We start from the raw sequence: 20,771 nt of genomic DNA, 5'->3' as shown, positions 1-20,771 counted from the left end.
TGTTGAAGCCAGAACAATGCAAACCAGGTGGTTGGTTGGGTCGCGTACAATGCTTCCAGTCTATTTACCAGCACCACCCTGTCTTCCACATTGTCCAGTCTCACTAACCAAAAGACTGGACCACATATTGTAAGCCTCACCATGATATTCCTTCCTCCCAACATAGCAAGTCCCAGGAGACAAATGATACCACACTTGGACACTCCAAGGAGCTCTTTACCTTTCCATTTATGTCTTCTTCTGGCCTCTTCCAATGCACGTTTCAAGAGGGATATGTGGAGATGGTGCGTACTGTTGCCGAAATATTTGAGCAGCCATGGGCACAAGACGATAATGGTGGGGAGCAACAATTACCGTCTCAAGAGGTCATGTTGTTAAGTTAGCAAGTCAGGAGCAGGACCAGAGTGAGTAAGTGGGAGACGAGGTGACAGATGATGAAGTTACTGACCCAAGCTGGCAAGGTAACATTCTGATTAAGAGGGAGCACAGCAGTGCAGAGAGGGAGGGATCCACAGCACTACAACAGGCAGAAAGGTGCAATGGAGTGGTCAAAGAGAGAAGGCAGGCAACTGTACCCTAGAGCACCTACAAGTGGTTAGATCCCAAGCCAAGGCTTAGGTGTTCTCGAGTCTGGCGTAACAATTGGTGGTTGCTCTGAAGCTTGGCAAGCTGCTACATGTACCATGACTAGCTAATGTGCTCAACTTAGTAGTTCAGCACTTTCTGAAAATCTGGTCATATTTGCCTGAGTTTCTTGTCAAGTTATGCTGTATGTGCACCCATTTCCACAAGTCACCAACAGCTGCCAGCAGTCTGGCAGTGCTGCAGCAGCACTTGTAAGTGCCACCTGCCCGATTGGTTTGCGACTTGCTCACACCCTGGAACTCAACATTACATGTATTGGCAAGGCTTTATAAGCAACAGGGGGCTGTGGCTAAACATGACCGTCAGTATTCCGGTCAGCCTTCACACATAAGAACCAATGAGTGGCCATGGATTCCTGACATCTGTGCAGTTCTCCAAAACTTTGAGGAATCAACCAAGATGGAGAGCGGTTATGATGCTATAATCCATGTAACCATCCCTCTTCTGTGTCTACTCAAAGGCTTGCTGCTCACAATTAAAGAGGAAGCCTTGCTTGTCGACCAGGTAGAGAGTAGACAGGGTGATACTACCCAGCACAGCCTCATCTCATCTTCTCAGCTCAGACTCGGTAATAACGAGACTGAGGAGGATCAGGAGGAGGAAGAGGAGATGTTTGCCTGCATTCCAGAGGGTACTACCAACACCAGCTTTTCGTCTGTTTGGTCAGCGTGGATAGGCTGAAGAGGAGGAGGAGAGGCAGGAGGAGGAGATGAAGAGTCATCTTCCAGATGGGGACAGAGACATCTTGCCTGTTGGAAGTCTGGCACACATGGAAAACTTCATGTCCCACTGGTTTTCCCATGACCCCCACGTTATACTGTATGCATATTGACCAACAATGATTACTGGTTGTTCATTCTTTTCAACCCACGCTACAAAGAGAACTTTCCATCTTTCCTTCCTGAGGTGGAGAGGTCATAATTCTTCAGACAACCAAGGAAGAAAGAGGATGAAGAAACTCACTGGGTCCCATAGAGGCAGGGGAACACTATCAAAAGTCTGGGACAGTTTCATTATACCCTCCCAATAACCAGGCCCTGATACACAGGTTACTTTGAAAAGGAGGGAAAGCTTTATGAAAATAGTAAATTAGTACCAAGCCAACCATGCCCTTGGAGGTGCTGGCCTGCCCTGCAGCTAGCATTTTATCACAGTGAGTTTTTGGAGCCACTTAGGGCATAAAAACTGATAAGCGCCTCTGCCTGTCAACTGAAAATGCTGACTGCCTCCATCTATCAACTGAAAATGCTGACTGGCCGACTTATCAAAGTGAAGAAGGCCTGGATTGGCACAGACTTCTCTGTAATGCCATACCCATGTGACCAGTCACATATGAATGTTGTATTACCTCGTTGGTTACAGACCGGTCACATGGCTATGAAGTCATGATAGGTCCTGTCAGTGCATCTCGCTGGTACGCGGTGCTCGCCCAAGCATCTCAGTACTCAGTATACTCAACGAGCGCCATGTACCGGCGAGATGCTCAGGCACATGCTCGGCTTCCCTTCCCTGCATGTCAGCGCTCTTTACAGAGTCAGCCAACATGCAGGGATTAGATGCCACAGCCGGTGAATAGCAGCGCCGGGAATCAGGTAATCGGAGATCACCATTGCTATAGTTACCCGCTTGTTAAGTTACTACGGCAAGGGTCGCAGCGGTGACATCACTGCTTACCAACCCGCAGCCTCTGCTCACTCATTGAGTGATTAGACAGCACGAGGAGCAGAGCGATCTTCTTCCCCTGTGTTGTCCCTGCGTTGCGGGAGTGGTAAGTATAATGACAATGTTTATTATTAAATATATTCTTTATTTTACAGACCTCCCTCGCCCCATCCCATAACTGTATAGTCCAAGTTCGAGGTTTGGACACAAGTTCATGCTATCTCAGAACCTGAACTCTAACTTTACAAAAAAGCTTGCGCGAATCTCCCGAACACGAACATCGGGGGGTTCGCCCATCACTATAAAAGAGTTAAGTTACAACCACTTAGCAATTGCATCAAATGGATATCAGCAGAATCAAATTAGAGATATTCACAAATTGTTCAACTTGGTATCATTTTATTAAAAAGATGGCTACAGCGCGTCAAGGGTTTTGTATATAGACTATACATGACTAGTGATCTATACCTGACTCTTTATCTTAAGGTAATAGATCCTGGGGCAATTGACTAGAATCAGATAAAAATGTCTTTGCAGTTAATTACACTTATAAATGAGAATATTGAGTTCACAAAGCACAAAATAAAGCATTTTTCAAGGAATTGATAGACTGGGCTTATACTTTGACTGTTTCTTTGTTCTTTAACAGGCCAATTTCACATGCTGTCAGTTATGACTGATTACTACTAAACTAAACATTACAGAAAAGGGATATGTTAACACGTCCTTTCTTCTCTCTCCTTGGAGGGTTTGACTTGTGAGGGAGGGTCAGATTTTCATTTTCTTGTTCTGTACTTCACCTGCTTAGATGAAAAGAAAAAAAGGGATTGTTAATGTAAATCTGTAGTATAACTTTAGTTTCCCTCCCACTCTGTTGTAATTAAATGATGGAGTTTCAGGGTAAGCATAACCGATTGCCACTATTATGTGTAAGAATTGCACACGGTTGACGCATGGCAGAAATATTATGTCTCATGGTGTGAAATATAGGGAGGTCTCCAAAGAACACTACTAGAGTTGAGCGCGGTTCGTGGTTCGTGGTTCTCCAGTTCGCGGCTCGAGTGATTTTGGGGCATGTTCTAGATCGAACTAGAACTCGAGCTTTTTGCAAAAGCTCGGTAGTTCTAGAAACGTTCGAGAACGGTTCTAGCAGCCAAAAAACAGCTAAATCATAGCTTGGTTTCTGCTGTAATAGTGTAAGTCACTCTGTGAATCAAACTATTATCACATTTCAGTGTATAGTGTGCGTGAACAGCGCCTTCAGATCACTGCTGTTTCTATAATGGCGATCGCCATTTTTTTTTTTTTTTTTTCTTGTCTTCCTTCCCTAAGTGCGCGCGTCTTGTGGGGCGGGCCAGCATGTCAGCCAATCCCAGACACACACACAGCTAAGTGGACTTTGAGCCAGAGAAGCAACGGCATGTGTGATAGGATCTGCATGTCACATGTCCCTGCATTATAAAACCGGACATTTTCTTCACGGACGCCATTATCTGCCTTCTGCGTCTTTGGTGTCAGACATCACTGTCGCAGCTCCGTCTTCCTGAGTCCTATAGCCGATACAGCTGTATGCGCTGCATACACAGCGTTAGACAGCTTAGGGAGAGCACTTTATAGCAGTCCTTTTAAGGGCTCCAACCGGCAGGGTCAGAGAGCCATAGGTGACAGGTCCTGCAAACAGCAACAGCGTCTGTGTAGCCCAGGTCAGGGATTTCCTACCTGCATTTCACCATTAGGAGGGAATAGAAAGGCAGGCTTCCATTCCTCTACCCAGAGCACCACAATCCTGCCACTGTACCCTCTTGTCCTCTGCACACTCCAACTGATAACTAAGCCATTATACTAGCAAACACTCAGTGTACCTAGTGGCATCCTATACGTGGCTATTGGACTTTGCTATAGTCCCACTAGTGCAAAGACATTTGCAGAGCGCGTCTGCCTGCATTGCACACTACAACTCATTCTAACCAAGCCATTATACTACCAAACACTCAGTGTACCTAGTGGCATCCTATACGTGGCTATTGGACTTTGCTATAGTCCCACTAGTGCAAAGACATTTGCAGAGCGCGTCTGCCTGCGTTGCACACTACAACTCATTCTAACCAAGCCATTATACTAGCAAACACTCAGTGTACCTAGTGGCATCCTATACGTGGCTATTGGACTTTGCTATAGTCCCACTAGTGCAAAGACATTTGCAGAGCGCGTCTGCCTGCGTTGCACACTACAACTCATTCTAACCAAGCCATTATACTAGCAAACACTCAGTGTACCTAGTGGCATCCTATACGTGGCTATTGGACTTTGCTATAGTCCCACTAGTGCAAAGACATTTGCAGAGCGCGTCTGCCTGCGTTGCACACTACAACTCATTCTAACCAAGCCATTATACTAGCAAACACTCAGTGTACCTAGTGGCATCCTATACGTGGCTATTGGACTTTGCTATAGTCCCACTAGTGCAAAGACATTTGCAGAGCGCGTCTGCCTGCGTTGCACACTACAACTCATTCTAACCAAGCCATTATACTAGCAAACACTCAGTGTACCTAGTGGCATCCTATACGTGGCTATTGGACTTTGCTATAGTCCCACTAGTGCAAAGACATTTGCAGAGCGCGTCTGCCTGCGTTGCACACTACAACTCATTCTAACCAAGCCATTATACTAGCAAACACTCAGTGTACCTAGTGGCATCCTATACGTGGCTATTGGACTTTGCTATAGTCCCACTAGTGCAAAGACATTTGCAGAGCGCGTCTGCCTGCGTTGCACACTACAACTCATTCTAACCAAGCCATTATACTAGCAAACACTCAGTGTACCTAGTGGCATCCTATACGTGGCTATTGGACTTTGCTATAGTCCCACTAGTGCAAAGACATTTGCAGAGCGCGTCTGCCTGCGTTGCACACTACAACTCATTCTAACCAAGCCATTATACTAGCAAACACTCAGTGTACCTAGTGGCATCCTATACGTGGCTATTGGACTTTGCTATAGTCCCACTAGTGCAAAGACATTTGCAGAGCGCGTCTGCCTGCATTGCACACTACAACTCATTCTAAACAAGCCATTATACTAGCAAACACTCAGTGTACCTAGTGGCATCCTATACGTGGCTATTGGACTTTGCTATAGTCCCACTAGTGCAAAGACATTTGCAGAGCGCGTCTGCCTGCATTGCACACTACAACTCATTCTAAACAAGCCATTATACTAGCAAACACTCAGTGTACCTAGTGGCATCCTATACGTGGCTATTGGACTTTGCTATAGTCCCACTAGTGCAAAGACATTTGCAGAGCGCGTCTGCCTGCATTGCACACTACAACTCATTCTAACCAAGCCATTATACTAGCAAACACTCAGTGTACCTAGTGGCATCCTATACGTGGCTATTGGACTTTGCTATAGTCCCACTAGTGCAAAGACATTTGCAGAGCGCGTCTGCCTGCATTGCACACTCCAACTCATTAAAACCAAGCCATTATACTAGCAAACACTCAGTGTACCTAGTGGCATCCTATACGTGGCTATTGGACTTTGCTATAGTCCCACTAGTGCAAAGACATTTGCATAGCGCGTCTGCCGGCATTGCACACTCAAACTCATTTTAACTAAGCCATTATACTAGCAAACACTCAGTGTACCTAGTGGCATCCTATACGTGGCTATTGGACTTTGCTATAGTCCCACTAGTGCAAAGACATTAGCAGAGCACATCTGCCTGCATTGCACACTACAACTCATTCTAACCAAGCCATTATACTAGCAAACACTCAGTGTACCTAGTGGCATCCTATACGTGGCTATTGGACTTTGCTATAGTCCCACTAGTGCAAAGACATTTGCATAGCGCGTCTGCCTGCATTGCACACTCAAACTCATTTTAACTAAGCCATTATACTAGCAAACACTCAGTGTACCTAGTGGCATCCTATACGTGGCTATTGGACTTTGCTATAGTCCCACTAGTGCAAAGACATTAGCAGAGCACATCTGCCTGCATTGCACACTACAACTCATTCTAACCAAGCCATTATACTAGCAAACACTCAGTGTACCTAGTGGCATCCTATACGTGGCTATTGGACTTTGCTATAGTCCCACTAGTGCAAAGACATTTGCAGAGCGCGTCTGCCTGCATTGCACACTCCAACTCATTAAAACCAAGCCATTATACTAGCAAACACTCAGTGTACCTAGTGGCATCCTATACGTGGCTATTGGACTTTGCTATAGTCCCACTAGTGCAAAGACATTTGCATAGCGCGTCTGCCTGCATTGCACACTCAAACTCATTTTAACTAAGCCATTATACTAGCAAACACTCAGTGTACCTAGTGGCATCCTATACGTGGCTATTGGACTTTGCTATAGTCCCACTAGTGCAAAGATATTAGCAGAGCACATCTGCCTGCATTGCACACTCCAACTTTTTTAAACTAAGCAATTTTACTAGCAAACACTCAGTGTACCTAGTGGCATCCTAAACGTGGCTATTGGACTTTGCTATAGTCCCACTAGTGCAAAGACATTTGCAGAGCACGTCTGCCTGCATTGCACACTACAACTCATTGTTACTAAGCCATTATACTAGCAAACACTCAGTGTACCTAGTTGTATCCTAAACGTGGCTATTGTACTTTTGTCAATTCACAGTATTGGAACGATATTTGCAGCACGTCTGCCTGCATTGCACACTCTAACTTTTTTAAACTCAGCCATTTATAGTAGCAAACACTCAGTGTACCTAGTTGTATCCTAAACGTGGCTATTGTACTTTTGTCAATTCACAGTATTGGAACGTTATTTGCAGCACGTCTGCCTGCATTGCACACTCAAACTTTTTTAAACTCAGCCATTATACTAGCAAACACTCAGTGTACCTAGTTGTATCCTAAACGTGGCTATTGTACTTTTGTCTATTCACAGTATTGGAACGTTATTTGCAGCACGTCTGCCTGCATTGCACACTCTAACTTTTTTAAACTCAGCCATTATACTAGCAAACACTCAGTGTACCTAGTTGTATCCTAAACGTGGCTATTGTACTTTTGTCTATTCACAGTATTGGAACGATATTTGCAGCACGTCTGCCTGCATTGCACACTCTAACTTTTTTAAACTCAGCCATTTATAGTAGCAAACACTCAGTGTACCTAGTTGTATCCTAAACGTGGCTATTGTACTTTTGTCAATTCACAGTATTGGAACGTTATTTGCAGCACGTCTGCCTGCATTGCACACTCAAACTTTTTTAAACTCAGCCATTTATAGTAGCAAACACTCAGTGTACCTAGTTGTATCCTAAACGTGGCTATTGTACTTTTGTCTATTCACAGTATTGGAACGATATTTGCAGCACGTCTGCCTGCATTGCACACTCTAACTTTTTTAAACTCAGCCATTATACTAGCAAACACTCAGTGTACCTAGTTGTATCCTAAACGTGGCTATTGTACTTTTGTCAATTCACAGTATTGGAACGTTATTTGCAGCACGTCTGCCTGCATTGCACACTCAAACTTTTTTAAACTCAGCCATTTATAGTAGCAAACACTCAGTGTACCTAGTTGTATCCTAAACGTGGCTATTGTACTTTTGTCTATTCACAGTATTGGAACGTTATTTGCAGCACGTCTGCCTGCATTGCACACTCTAACTTTTTTAAACTCAGCCATTATACTAGCAAACACTCAGTGTACCTAGTTGTATCCTAAACGTGGCTATTTTACTTTTGTCTATTCACAGTATTGGAACGATATTTGCAGCACGTCTGCCTGCATTGCACACTCTAACTTTTTTAAACTCAGCCATTATACTAGCAAACACTCAGTGTACCTAGTTGTATCCTAAACGTGGCTATTGTACTTTTGTCAATTCACAGTATTGGAACGTTATTTGCAGCACGTCTGCCTGCATTGCACACTCTAACTTTTTTAAACTCAGCCATTATACTAGCAAACACTCAGTGTACCTAGTTGTATCCTAAACGTGGCTATTTTACTTTTGTCTATTCACAGTATTGGAACGATATTTGCAGCACGTCTGCCTGCATTGCACACTCTAACTTTTTTAAACTCAGCCATTATACTAGCAAACACTCAGTGTACCTAGTTGTATCCTAAACGTGGCTATTGTACTTTTGTCAATTCACAGTATTGGAACGTTATTTGCAGCACGTCTGCCTGCATTGCACACTCAAACTTTTTTAAACTCAGCCATTTATAGTAGCAAACACTCAGTGTACCTAGTTGTATCCTAAACGTGGCTATTGTACTTTTGTCTATTCACACTACTGCAAATCTATGTGCAGCACCTCTGCATGACAACCTCGTGCTCTGTTTTTAATAAGCTATAATGATAGCACAAAATACTGCCATTTTGTGGCATCATAGAACTGGCTGTTGTATTCCATTAGTGCCCCACTGGTGACAAGCTATTTCTAGCACCTCTACATCACACCCTCATGCACATTTAGCTACGCTAATGTTATAGCAAACTCATGGAATTCATTGCTGCATTTCATAATTCGGAGGGATAGAAAGTCAGGCTTCCTTTAGCTTTTCCTTCTGTTCATAGACAGCATCTCCAAGACAAATTTCCCCTCCACGTCTAAGTGTGGAGAGGCAGCTAGTGCGCATGCGTGTGCCGATGTACCCCAGCTGCAGCATAATTACAGTGTTTCGCCTAGTGAGTATGCTCAGCCTGACTGTGCCATTCCTGACGCTAAGTCTTCATTTCGGGATACAGCGCATGCTCCCACACTAAGTGTGAAAAGCCTCTTTGCACAGGTGCTTGCATTCTGTGCCGGGTCTAAGTCCTGTTTTGTGCCTAGACACCATGCTAAAGCTGATAGTCTTTTTTCAGAGACTGTATTTCATGCTACTGAGCATGCTCAGGCACTTCCTGCATCAGAGACTAGGTCCGGTAATGAACTCTTTGGCCCTGGCCCTGATGTGGGGGTCCCATATAGACCACAGGGCATCAGGTGTCCTCCCAAATGGCTTGCAGAGGCCCACACCTATGACTTGTCACCGCATTATTGATGGTCAGACGATGACTGGTGAGGTGTTTGGGTCATGGCAGCCATGAGGTCATCATTGAAGTTGCGTTTCCAAATAGGACGCTAGTTATGCCACTCATGACGTGTCACTCTGCTTTTGTCTCCAGGAGGTGCATTGTGGTTCACCCTGGTTTGGGGCGGACCCAGGTTATAAAAGGGGCTGGAGCCAACAAGGAGGTGCGCAGTCTTCTATTATGCTCCGAAAGAGCACACCTCCATGTGTTGAACCCATTGCGGCTTTAGGCCAGAGGTAGGCAGGGATAGGGTGGTGGATGCAGGCCACCACCACAGTTGGTAACGCAGAACGGTTAAGACCAGCTCCTGTCCTAACAGTCCTGCTTGTGCAGCCCAGTGGCATTAACAGGCCTGCTGCTGCTGATGCGCCTGCTGTCCACAGGTGTGGCCCCTACGCACACGGTCAGCGTACTCAATGGCCCCTGTGTTGTTAACAGGGAGTTCCTGGGCTGGGTGGGCATGTGGACCCTGTGACGCTAACAGGGCTCACAGTCTCCAGATCCGAATGGCGTCTAACTCGGTTCAGGCTACTATTAGTTTCATAGCCACACAGCTCTGTATCCTCCACCAAACCTTCAAGTTGCCAACCTCTCCTTTTCCAACTGGGAGCACGGTGGACACTGACTGCTGAAGGTGATATATACCTTTCTCTTTCTTTTCTTATTAATTTTTGTTATATAGCGGTCACAGATTATATACCACTTTATCCAAATCTGCCAGTCCCACTGTAACAGATGTTGTTTCTTCAGCAAATGTTACAGTTGTTTAACCACCAAATCCACGGACCCAAATTTTTTTCCCCTTTCCAACACACCTGTTCCCCTTTCCAACAGCATCTGTCCTTTTTCAACTCATTTTGGGATATGACCAAAAGTGCAACTGTGCAGGGACACCGTACTCAACGCCATCTCAGCACAGCAGCCATCCCTCGGTCCCTCCGATGTGGACAAGTAAAAGACCATTTCCTCCTATCCATGACAAAGTGTTGAGATTCACTCTGTGCAGCACTGGTGTTTAGTGGAAAAGTAGATCTAAGATTGCGTACCACATTCTGCAGATACTCCTGTATACGTGCGTCTATTTCTATGGCAGGAATTAGTTCGCCAAATTTTGTCTTGTACCGGGGATCTAACAGTGTGGCAACCCAGTATTCAGGATTACTTCAAATTCATACAATCCGAGGGTCATGTAGGTAGTGCAGCAAGAAGGCGCTCATGTGTCTTGTGCATCCAGGAGGACCAAGTCCTTGGTGTGTTGGTGGCAGAGAGGTGAGAATCGTGCATCCTTCCTCTGCCCTCTACCCACAACCTCGCACAACCGAAATGTGAGCAAGCTCTCACTCATCTGCTGAGTCTTCCATGCCCATCGCCAGTTCGTCCTCCATTTCTTCATGGGCTCCTGCACTTTCATCCACACTTTTTGCTGATACTATGCGCCCTTGTTAATCCCTCTCCCTCACCATGACTGCCGCATAGGTGCCGCTGACCATCTGGACCTCGTAGATCTTGTTATCCCTTCCGCATATGACTCCTCCTGTACTTCCTCCCCTTCCTCTTGTCCCAACACCTGACTCCGAATAATAATTACAGTGTGCTCCATCATGTAGATGACCAGAATTGTCACGCTGAGAATGACATTGCCAGTGCTAAACATCTTCGTCGACATTTCAAAACTGTGTAGCAGGGTGCATAGGTCCTTGATCTGACACCACTCCAGCAGCGTGATCTGCACCACCTCTGGATCAACTTATCCCAGGCTATATGTCTTACCGTATTTCAGCAGGGCTCTGCGGTGCTGCCACACACGCTGCAACATGTGCAGATTCCAATTCCTGCGTGTCGGAACATCGCATTTCCGGCGTTTAACTGCCAGACCCTAAGACTTCCGGAGTGATGAAAGTTGTTGAGCTGCTGTGTGCGCACGATGGAAGTGAGCACATAGCGAGCGTGCCCGCTGCACAAGGCCATGTAGGCCGTGATGGTGTTTTAAAAATTGCTGGAGAATTCGGATCAACACGTGAGCCATAAAAGGCACGTGTGTCACATTGCCCTGAGGATGGCCCGCAGCCAGGTTTGCATCATTGCCGCACACGGCTGTTAAGTCACCAACGGAGTCCGCTCCGTCAATTTGTACTCCGGTCGCCAGGTGACAACGTGTTCCTTTCATGAATAGTGCTGATGATGGGAGAGTAGTCGATGCCAGCGGCGCAGGTGGACGCAGGTTATGCTCACCCACTGGGCTGCATTACCTTGACAGATGCAGAATCTCTGGCTGAATGTAGCTGGTGGGTATCTCACAGATGAAATACCATCATTCAGCTACAACCAATGGGAAGACACCACACCCTTTTTTATGCCCATCCTGTCTGCAGACCACTGCCAGACATAGCTATGAACCTCTGGTTAATTTTACCCCCAGTTCAGTTTTATGATTTTGTGTGCTTGTTACCTGACTACTTTTCCTGCTTGCTGTTTATGTACCTTGTTGGCCGATACGCATTTCACCTCTGCTTGTTTTCTGATTAAGTCCTGGCCGTCCCATTCTGTTCCTGTTCCTCAATTAATGTTTTGACCCTGCCTGACTACTATTCTCTGTAATAGCGGTGTGACTCACATTTCCCATACATTTCAAAGTAAAACTTTGACCGCCTGATGGCATTGAGCTCTGCTGCCAGCATAGTAAGGAGGTGTGTGGTAGTCCTTGTGCGCAGTTGCAAGGAAGGGTGGCCTGACCACACAGGGTTTGCGCAAAGGTAGAGGACCCACACGAGGTTGAAGAGGCAGAAGCAGTGTATTAACTTCTACATACAGAACAAGGATTGAAACAACTCGTGGGGACGGCAAGACTTGTACAGCAGACCCTTCTCCATCTCTCACCATAGTTTGCCAGTGCCCAGTCAGTGACATGTAATGACCCTGTCTATGCTTACTGGTCCAAGTATCTGTGTTGAAATGCACCCTGTCGCACACAGATTTTCTCAAGGAAGTGGTGATGTTGTGTGCGACATGCCGGTGTAGCGCGGGCATGCTTTTCTTGGAGAAGCAGTGGTGATTGGGCATCTGGTACTGGGGCACAGCGACAGACATAAGGTCTGTAAAATCCTGTGTGTCCACTACGCGTAAAGGCAGCATTTCGGTAGCCAACAGCTTACAGAGGGATAGAGTCAACCACTTAGCTTTGTCATGGGTCGCAGTAAGTGGCCTTTTATTTGACCACATCTGAGGGACAGAGATCTGGCTGCTGTCTGTAGACGGTGTTGAGTAGGGTGTCCCTGGAAAAATGCAGGTTTGTGAGAAAAGTGCAGGCGGAGACATGATGTTGGCTTCATCTTGCCTTCAGATCTGTTCATCTTGTATCATTTTTAAAAAACACAGCAAGCAAGGGTTACTCCAAGCGGAGTCTCCCTTTTTTTCCAAAAATTGGGCCCCACACAGACACCTTATCAGTGGCAGCACTTGTGCCCTAGTTGCAAACAGGATGTTTTGATTTGCATCAAGCACATTCCAAATCCACAAGCATTTACTCTCCCCAGGATGACACAGGGGTAGTAAATTCCTTCTGGATCCATGACTTGTTCATTTTGATGAACGTCAGTCTGTCCACATTGTCACTGGACAGACGCGTGCGCTTATCTGTCAGCACACACCCAGCAGCACTGAAGACACGTTCAGAGACAACGCTGGCAGCTGGACACGACAAAATCTTCGAGGCGTAACTGGAGAGCTCTTGACATTTTTCTAGATTTGAAGCACAAAAGGAGCAAGGCTCCATTTGCAAAGTCATTGCATCGATGTTCATTTGGAGATACTCCTGTATCATCCTCTCCATCCGTTGACTATGTGTCAGACTTGTTGTCTCTGGTGGCCTTGCAAAGGAGGGTCTAAAAAAATTATGAAAAGATTCCATAAAATTGCTGTTACCAGCACCAGATACGGTCCTACTGGTACGGGTAGACTGTTGAAGATGACGAGGCCGTCCCATGTTTGTCAAGTTACAACTGGGAGAATCACTCCCTTCACCTGCACGGTTGTTTGGTGGAAAAGCCGAGCTAAGATCGAGTAACAGCTTCTGCTGATACTCCTGCATACGTGCGTCCCTTTCTATGGGTGGAATTATGTCACAAAATTTGGACTTGTCCCGGGGATCTAATAGTGTGGCAAGCCAGTAGTCATCATCACTTCTAATTTTGACAATACGAGGGTCATGTTGGAGGTAGTGCAACAAGAAGGCACTCATGTGTCTTGCGCAGCCATGCGCACCAAGTCCACGCTGTGTTTGTGGCATAGAGGTGCTAACCGTTCTTTCTTCCTCTGTCATCTCCCCCCAACCTCTTTCAACTGAAATTTGACCAAGGTCCCCCTCATCTGCTGAGTCTTCCATGTCCATGGACAGTTCGTCCTCCATATCTTCATGTCCTCCTGCACCTTCCTCAACATCTCACCTGCTACCATGCGCCCTTGTTGATCCCTGTCCCCCATGGTCCCATGCCTGCCGCGTTGGTGATGATGAACGTCTGGACCTTGGTGATGTTGTTGTGTCTTGCGCATATGAATCCTCCTGTAGTTCCTCCCCTTCCTGTTGTCCCACCCCCTGACTACGAATAGTGTTTAGCGTGTGCTCCAGCATGTAAATGACTGTAATCGTCATGCTGATAATGGCATTGTCAGCGCTAAACATATTCGTCGCCATGTCGAAACTGTGCAGAAGGGTGCATAGGTCCTTGATCTGAGATCACTCCATCAGGGTGATCTGCCCCACTTCTGCATCTCGTTGGCCCAGGCTATACATCATGACGTATTGCACCAGGGCTCGCCGGTGCTGCCACAGTCGCTGTAACATGTGGAGAGTTGAATTCCAGCGTGTCGCCACATCGCATTTCAGGCGATGAACCGGCAGGCCGAAAGACTTCTGGAGCGATGCAAGTCGCTCAGGTGCGGCGGTTGAACGGCGGAAGTGAGCACTGCAGACAGTTTCCGTGCCCTGGTCAGAAGGCCATCTAGGCCGGGATAGTGTGTTAAAAATTGCTGGACAACAAGGTTAAACACGTGAGCCATACAAGGCACGTGTGTCACCTTGCCCAGGCGAAGGGCCGCACCCAGGTTTGCAGCATTGTCGCACACGGCCTTACCAGGCTGCAGGTTGAGTGGAGACAACCATTTATCAAAATCAGTCTCCAGAGCTGCCCACAACTCAGTCGCTGTGTGACTCCTATTTCAAAGACATGTCAAGCTAAAGACCGCCTGATGCCGTTGCGCTCTGCTACCAGCATAGTAATGAGGGGTGCGTGATTCCTTCTGCGCAGTGAGAACGCTGGTGGCCTGACCAGGCAGGCTTGGGGCGGAGGTGGAGGACCCAGATGAGGTGGAGGATGCAGAAGCAGTGGCGGAACTTGGACAGACAGAGGATTGACACACAAGTCGTGGGGACGGCAAGACTTGTGCAGCAGACCCTTCACCATCTATCACCATAGTTACCCAGTGGCCAGTCAGCGACATGTAACGTCCCTGTCCATGCTTACTGGTCCAAGTATCGGTGGTGAAATGCACCCGTTCACACACAGAGTTTCTCAAGGAAGCGGTGATGTTGTGTGCGACATGCTGGTGTAGCGCGGGCACACCTTTCTTAGAGAAGTAGTGGCGACTAGGCATCTGGTACTGGGGCACAGCGACAGACATAAGGTCTCTAAAATCCTGTGTGTCCACTAGGCGGAAAGGCAGCATTTCTGTAGTCAACAGCTTACAGAGGGATAGAGTCAACCTCTTCGCTTTGTCATGGGTCGCAGGAAGTGGCCTTTTATTTGACCACATCTGAGGGACAGAGATCTGGCTGCTGTGTGTAGACGGTGTTGAGTCGGGTGTCCCTGGAAAAATGCAGCTTTGTGAGGAAAGTGCAGGCGGAGACATGATGTTGCCTTCATCCAAAGTTGGTGCTATCGATGTCTGAGAGAGCTGTACACACTCACTTGTTTCCCCTTCCAAACCAACTGACGACCTACCAAGCAAACTGCCTGTTGCGGTTACAGTGGTGGAAGTTGTGGGTGGAAAAACAGGTGTGACAGCTGTCCCCACAGTCCTAGAAGATGACGAGCGCGCGGATGCACTGGAAGGGGCAGGCGGTGGATGGTTCGCTCCGCTAGGCCGCATTGCAGCACGGTGAGCTTCCCATCGGGCCATATGATATTTATTCATGTGACGATTCATGGAAGAAGTTGTCAAACTGCTGAGGTTTTGACCTCTACTAAGAGAACCATGACAAATTTTACAGATCACATAATTTGGGCGATCTTTTTCTATGTCAAAAAAGGACCTGGCTAGGCAAGGCTTAGAGGCCATGCGACCTGTTGATCCACCCCGAATAATGCTCAGAGGCAGAGTGGTGGCTGAGGATGCAGTTGTAGACGTGCTACCAGTGCTCCGACTGTGTCCAGGAAGGCGCCAGGTTACTTCGACGTCGGTTGCATCCTCCTCCACCGCCTCTGTTGACCTCCTCGAGTGTCTGACTGTGGGTTGACAGTAGGTGTGATCTAGAACTTAATCATCAATTGTTGTGTTTGCACTCCCCTACCCCTCAGACCGAGTTTCTTCTTGCCCTGACCGAATATTTAAGTTGTCATCCCAATCGGGTATCTGCGTCTCATCTTCATCAGTATGTTCCTCATTGCCTATAACCACAGTTGTTGGAAAGGCAGCATTTTGGTAGCCAACAGTTTGCATATGATGAAAGTCAACCTCCAAGCCATTTCATGCCCTTCTAAAAGCATGTAAAACACAGCGAGGGGACTCCAACCACAGTCTCCCTCGTTGCCACTAACTGGGCCACACACACCCCACTTGACTGGCATCGGTTGACCCCCCCTTTTGACAAAGAAAAAGATGCTTTGCATGAAGCACTCTCAAAAATACGCGTGCCTTTCCCGTCCCCTGGCTGACCCAGGGGAAGAAAAGTCCTCTGAGAGCCATGACTTGTTCATCTTGGTTCTTTTAGAGACACAGCGAGGGGACTCCAACCACAGTCTCCCTCGTTGCCACTAACTGGGCCACACACACCCCACTTGACTGGCATCGGTTGAGCCCCCTTTTGAAAAAGAAAAAGATGCTTTGCATGAAGCACTCTCAAAAATACGCGTGCCTTTCCCGTCCCCTGGCTGACCCAGGGGAAGAAAAGTCCTCTGAGAGCCATGACTTGTTCATCTTGGTTCTTTTAGAGACACAGCGAGGGGACTCCAACCACAGTCTCCCTCGTTGCCACTAACTGGGCCACACACACCCCACTTGACTGGCATCGGTTGAGCCCCCTTTTGAAAAAGAAAAAGATGCTTTGCATGAAGCACTCTCAAAAATACGCGTGCCTTTCCCGTCCCCTGGCTGACCCAGGGGAAGAAAAGTCCTCTGAGAGCCATGACTTGTTCATCTTGGTTCTTTTAGAGACACAGCGAGGGGACTCCAACCACAGTCTCCCTCGTTGCCACTAACTGGGCCACACACACCCCACTTGACTGGCATCGGTTGAGCCCCCTTTTGAAAAAGAAAAAGATGCTTTGCATGAAGCACTCTCAAAAATACGCGTGCCTTTCCCGTCCCCTGGCTGACCCAGGGGAAGAAAAGTCCTCTGAGAGCCATGACTTGTTCATCTTGGTTCTTTTAGAGACACAGCGAGGGGACTCCAACCACAGTCTCCCTCGTTGCCACTAACTGGGCCACACACACCCCACTTGACTGGCATCGGTTGAGCCCCCTTTTGAAAAAGAAAAAGATGCTTTGCATGAAGCACTCTCAAAAATACGCGTGCCTTTCCCGTCCCCTGGCTGACCCAGGGGAAGAAAAGTCCTCTGAGAGCCATGACTTGTTCATCTTGGTTCTTTTAGAGACACAGCGAGGGGACTCCAACCACAGTCTCCCTCATTGCCACTAACTGGGCCACACACACCCCACTTGACTGGCATCGGTTGAGCCCCCTTTTGAAAAAGAAAAAGATGCTTTGCATGAAGCACTCTCAAAAATACGCGTGCCTTTCCCGTCCCCTGGCTGACCCAGGGGAAGAAAAGTCCTCTGAGAGCCATGACTTGTTCATCTTGGTTCTTTTAGAGACACAGCGAGGGGACTCCAACCACAGTCTCCCTCGTTGCCACTAACTGGGCCACACACACCCCACTTGACTGGCATCGGTTGAGCCCCCTTTTGAAAAAGAAAAAGATGCTTTGCATGAAGCACTCTCAAAAATACGCGTGCCTTTCCCGTCCCCTGGCTGACCCAGGGGAAGAAAAGTCCTCTGAGAGCCATGACTTGTTCATCTTGGTTCTTTTAGAGACACAGCGAGGGGACTCCAACCACAGTCTCCCTCGTTGCCACTAACTGGGCCACACACACCCCACTTGACTGGCATCGGTTGAGCACCCTTTTGAAAAAGAAAAAGATGCTTTGCATGAAGCACTCTCAAAAATACGCGTGCCTTTCCCGTCCCCTGGCTGACCCAGGGGAAGAAAAGTCCTCTGAGAGCCATGACTTGTTCATCTTGGTTCTTTTAGAGACACAGCGAGGGGACTCCAACCACAGTCTCCCTCGTTGCCACTAACTGGGCCACACACACCCCACTTGACTGGCATCGGTTGAGCACCCTTTTGAAAAAGAAAAAGATGCTTTGCATGAAGCACTCTCAAAAATACGCGTGCCTTTCCCGTCCCCTGGCTGACCCAGGGGAAGAAAAGTCCTCTGAGAGCCATGACTTGTTCATCTTGGTTCTTTTAGAGACACAGCGAGGGGACTCCAACCACAGTCTCCCTCGTTGCCACTAACTGGGCCACACACACCCCACTTGACTGGCATCGGTTGACCCCCCCTTTTGACAAAGAAAAAGATGCTTTGCATGAAGCACTCTCAAAAATACGCGTGCCTTTCCCGTCCCCTGGCTGACCCAGGGGAAGAAAAGTCCTCTGAGAGCCATGACTTGTTCATCTTGGTTCTTTTAGAGACACAGCGAGGGGACTCCAACCACAGTCTCCCTCGTTGCCACTAACTGGGCCACACACACCCCACTTGACTGGCATCGGTTGAGCCCCCTTTTGAAAAAGAAAAAGATGCTTTGCATGAAGCACTCTCAAAAATACGCGTGCCTTTCCCGTCCCCTGGCTGACCCAGGGGAAGAAAAGTCCTCTGAGAGCCATGACTTGTTCATCTTGGTTCTTTTAGAGACACAGCGAGGGGACTCCAACCACAGTCTCCCTCGTTGCCACTAACTGGGCCACACACACCCCACTTGACTGGCATCGGTTGAGCCCCCCTTTTGACAAAGAAAAAGATGCTTTGCATGAAGCACTCTCAAAAATACGCGTGCCTTTCGCCTCCCCTGGCTGACCCAGGGGAAGAAAAGTCCTCTGAGAGCCAGGTCCACATTGTCAGTGGACAGACACGTGTGCTTATCTGCCAGCAGACCCCCAGCAGCACTGAAGACAGGTTCCGAGAGAACGCTGGCTGCAGGACACGACAAGATCCTCAAGGCGTACGTGGCGAGCTCAGGCAATTTATCCAGATTGGAAGCCTAAAATGAGCAGGGCTCAAGTTGCACAATAATGGAATCGATGTTTCTTTGCATATACTCATATATCTGTGTGTCTCCCTCTTTTTCCTTGTCCAGCTGTTTTGTTTTCACATGAGTATATGTCCTTGTCACTTTCCCATGTGTTTGTGTTATGTTGTGAGTTGTTTGTCACCTTTTGGACACCTTTCAGGGTGTTTTCTAGGTGTTTTACTGTGTTTGTGATTGCCTGCCATTGTTTCCTATGGGCTCGAGTTCGGTTCGTCGAACGTTCGACGAGCCGAACTCGAGCCAGACCCCCCGTTCGGCGAACCGCCTCGAGCCGAACCGGGACCGGTTCGCTCATCTCTAAACACTACACACTATAAAATATTAGAGGAACTGAAATCATTATTTGTCTCAATTCTCAAACATCACTCTACGCAGTTTTCTTTGGATGTCTGACATTAAATGGGAAATCACTTAAAAGGGATTTTCATAAAAATAAGTTCCAAGTTTGTTAAAAAAAATGTTCCTGTCCTAAGATAATCATATACATGTGTCCCTGCTATGTACTGTGTAATAGCCATATCAGACCATACAGGGACATGGTATGATTATACCACAGCTCCAGGGCAGGGAAGAAGTAAAAGAGTATACAGGCAGGACAGCATGGGATCTATTGATTTAAACGTACTTTGTTCGTGGGACAACCCTTTTAAATAACCATGCAATCAAATCTAAAAAAAAAAAATCATTCTATCCTTTCCAAAACTGTCCAGGTTTCCCCGCTGGTCTCTGTGCATATGACTGTTGCAGTCAATCACTGGTTGCAGAGATGATCAGCGTTAGGGTATGCTCACACTGGCACATAATACAGAGGAGTGCAATGTGAGAAAATTTCGCATTACACTCTAACCAATGTTAATCAATGATGCAGGTCAGATCTCTGTGGCCGTGCCGGGTGATGCGATGCGAGACTCGCGAGGATTACACGAGTCACTCGCAAGTGTGCCTCCAGACTTATTGTCACATTGGCAAGTGTACACCAGCAAAGTAAAAAAAGAAAATGACCAATATAGGGACTAAGTAAAAAACAAAGTAAAAACAAAAGCTAAAAATCTTAAATATATAAACAGAAATCAGGAAATAAAAAAGTGAAAAAAAATTAAAACAATAAATATTAATACTTATATAAAAATACAAAAAAAAGTACACACATTTGGTATTGCCACATCCGGAACAACCTATAAAAGCTTTCACACAACTTAACCCTTTCAGTGAACACCGTAAAAAAAAATAAATGCAAAATCTATGGCTTTTCATCGTATAGCTGACAAAAAAGTGGAATAAAACACAATAAAAAAGTCATATGTAAGTAAAGTCACACGTAAATAAAAATGAGAAAATATCATCTTATTCCGTAAAAATACAAGCTGGCATAGAACTCCGTCCACAAAAAAACAAAAAAGCTATAGCTCTCAAAATACATCAAATAAAAAACTATTTTCTGTTCTATAAAATTGTGTTTCTATTGGAAAAGTGGCAAAACATAAACAATGTAAATGTGGTATCGCTGTATTCGTTCTCACCTGAAGAATAAAGCTGTCTTAGGGTAAGTTCACACAGTGCGTTTTCGGGTGCGTTTTTGCTCAGAAAACTGCATGACTTTGCTTCCCCAGCAAAGTCTATGAGTTTTCATTTTTGCTGTCTGCACACAGTGGTTTTTTTCAGCTGCGTTTTTGTAATGCCACAAAAACGCAGCATGTCAATTATTCCCCCGTTTTTCACTGCGCTTTTCATCCATTGAGTGTAATGGGATGTTGAAAGACGCAATGAGAAACCTAGGTGCGTTTTGGTGCGT

The 20,771-nt window shown here is 46.7% G+C and overlaps 1 protein-coding gene across 2 annotated transcripts in view; it reads right to left on the bottom strand.

The window, feature by feature from the left end:
- Window positions 1-2,704: 2,704 nt before the first annotated feature.
- Window positions 2,705-20,771, bottom strand: part of ADTRP (androgen dependent TFPI regulating protein) — a 101,458-nt gene continuing 83,391 nt past the window's right edge. For both annotated transcript variants that reach the window (XM_075316451.1, XM_075316453.1), the window contains one exon: window positions 2,705-3,107. In XM_075316451.1, coding sequence (XP_075172566.1) covers window positions 3,076-3,107 — 32 coding nt within the window. In that variant the 3' untranslated portion in view covers window positions 2,705-3,075. The remainder of the gene's footprint in view (window positions 3,108-20,771) is intronic.

This window comes from Anomaloglossus baeobatrachus, chromosome 6, assembly GCF_048569485.1.
Source record: "Anomaloglossus baeobatrachus isolate aAnoBae1 chromosome 6, aAnoBae1.hap1, whole genome shotgun sequence".
Taxonomy (NCBI): domain Eukaryota; kingdom Metazoa; phylum Chordata; class Amphibia; order Anura; family Aromobatidae; genus Anomaloglossus; species Anomaloglossus baeobatrachus.
Note: the sequence above shows the minus strand (reverse complement) of the source record. Positions and strands in the feature narration are given on the sequence as shown.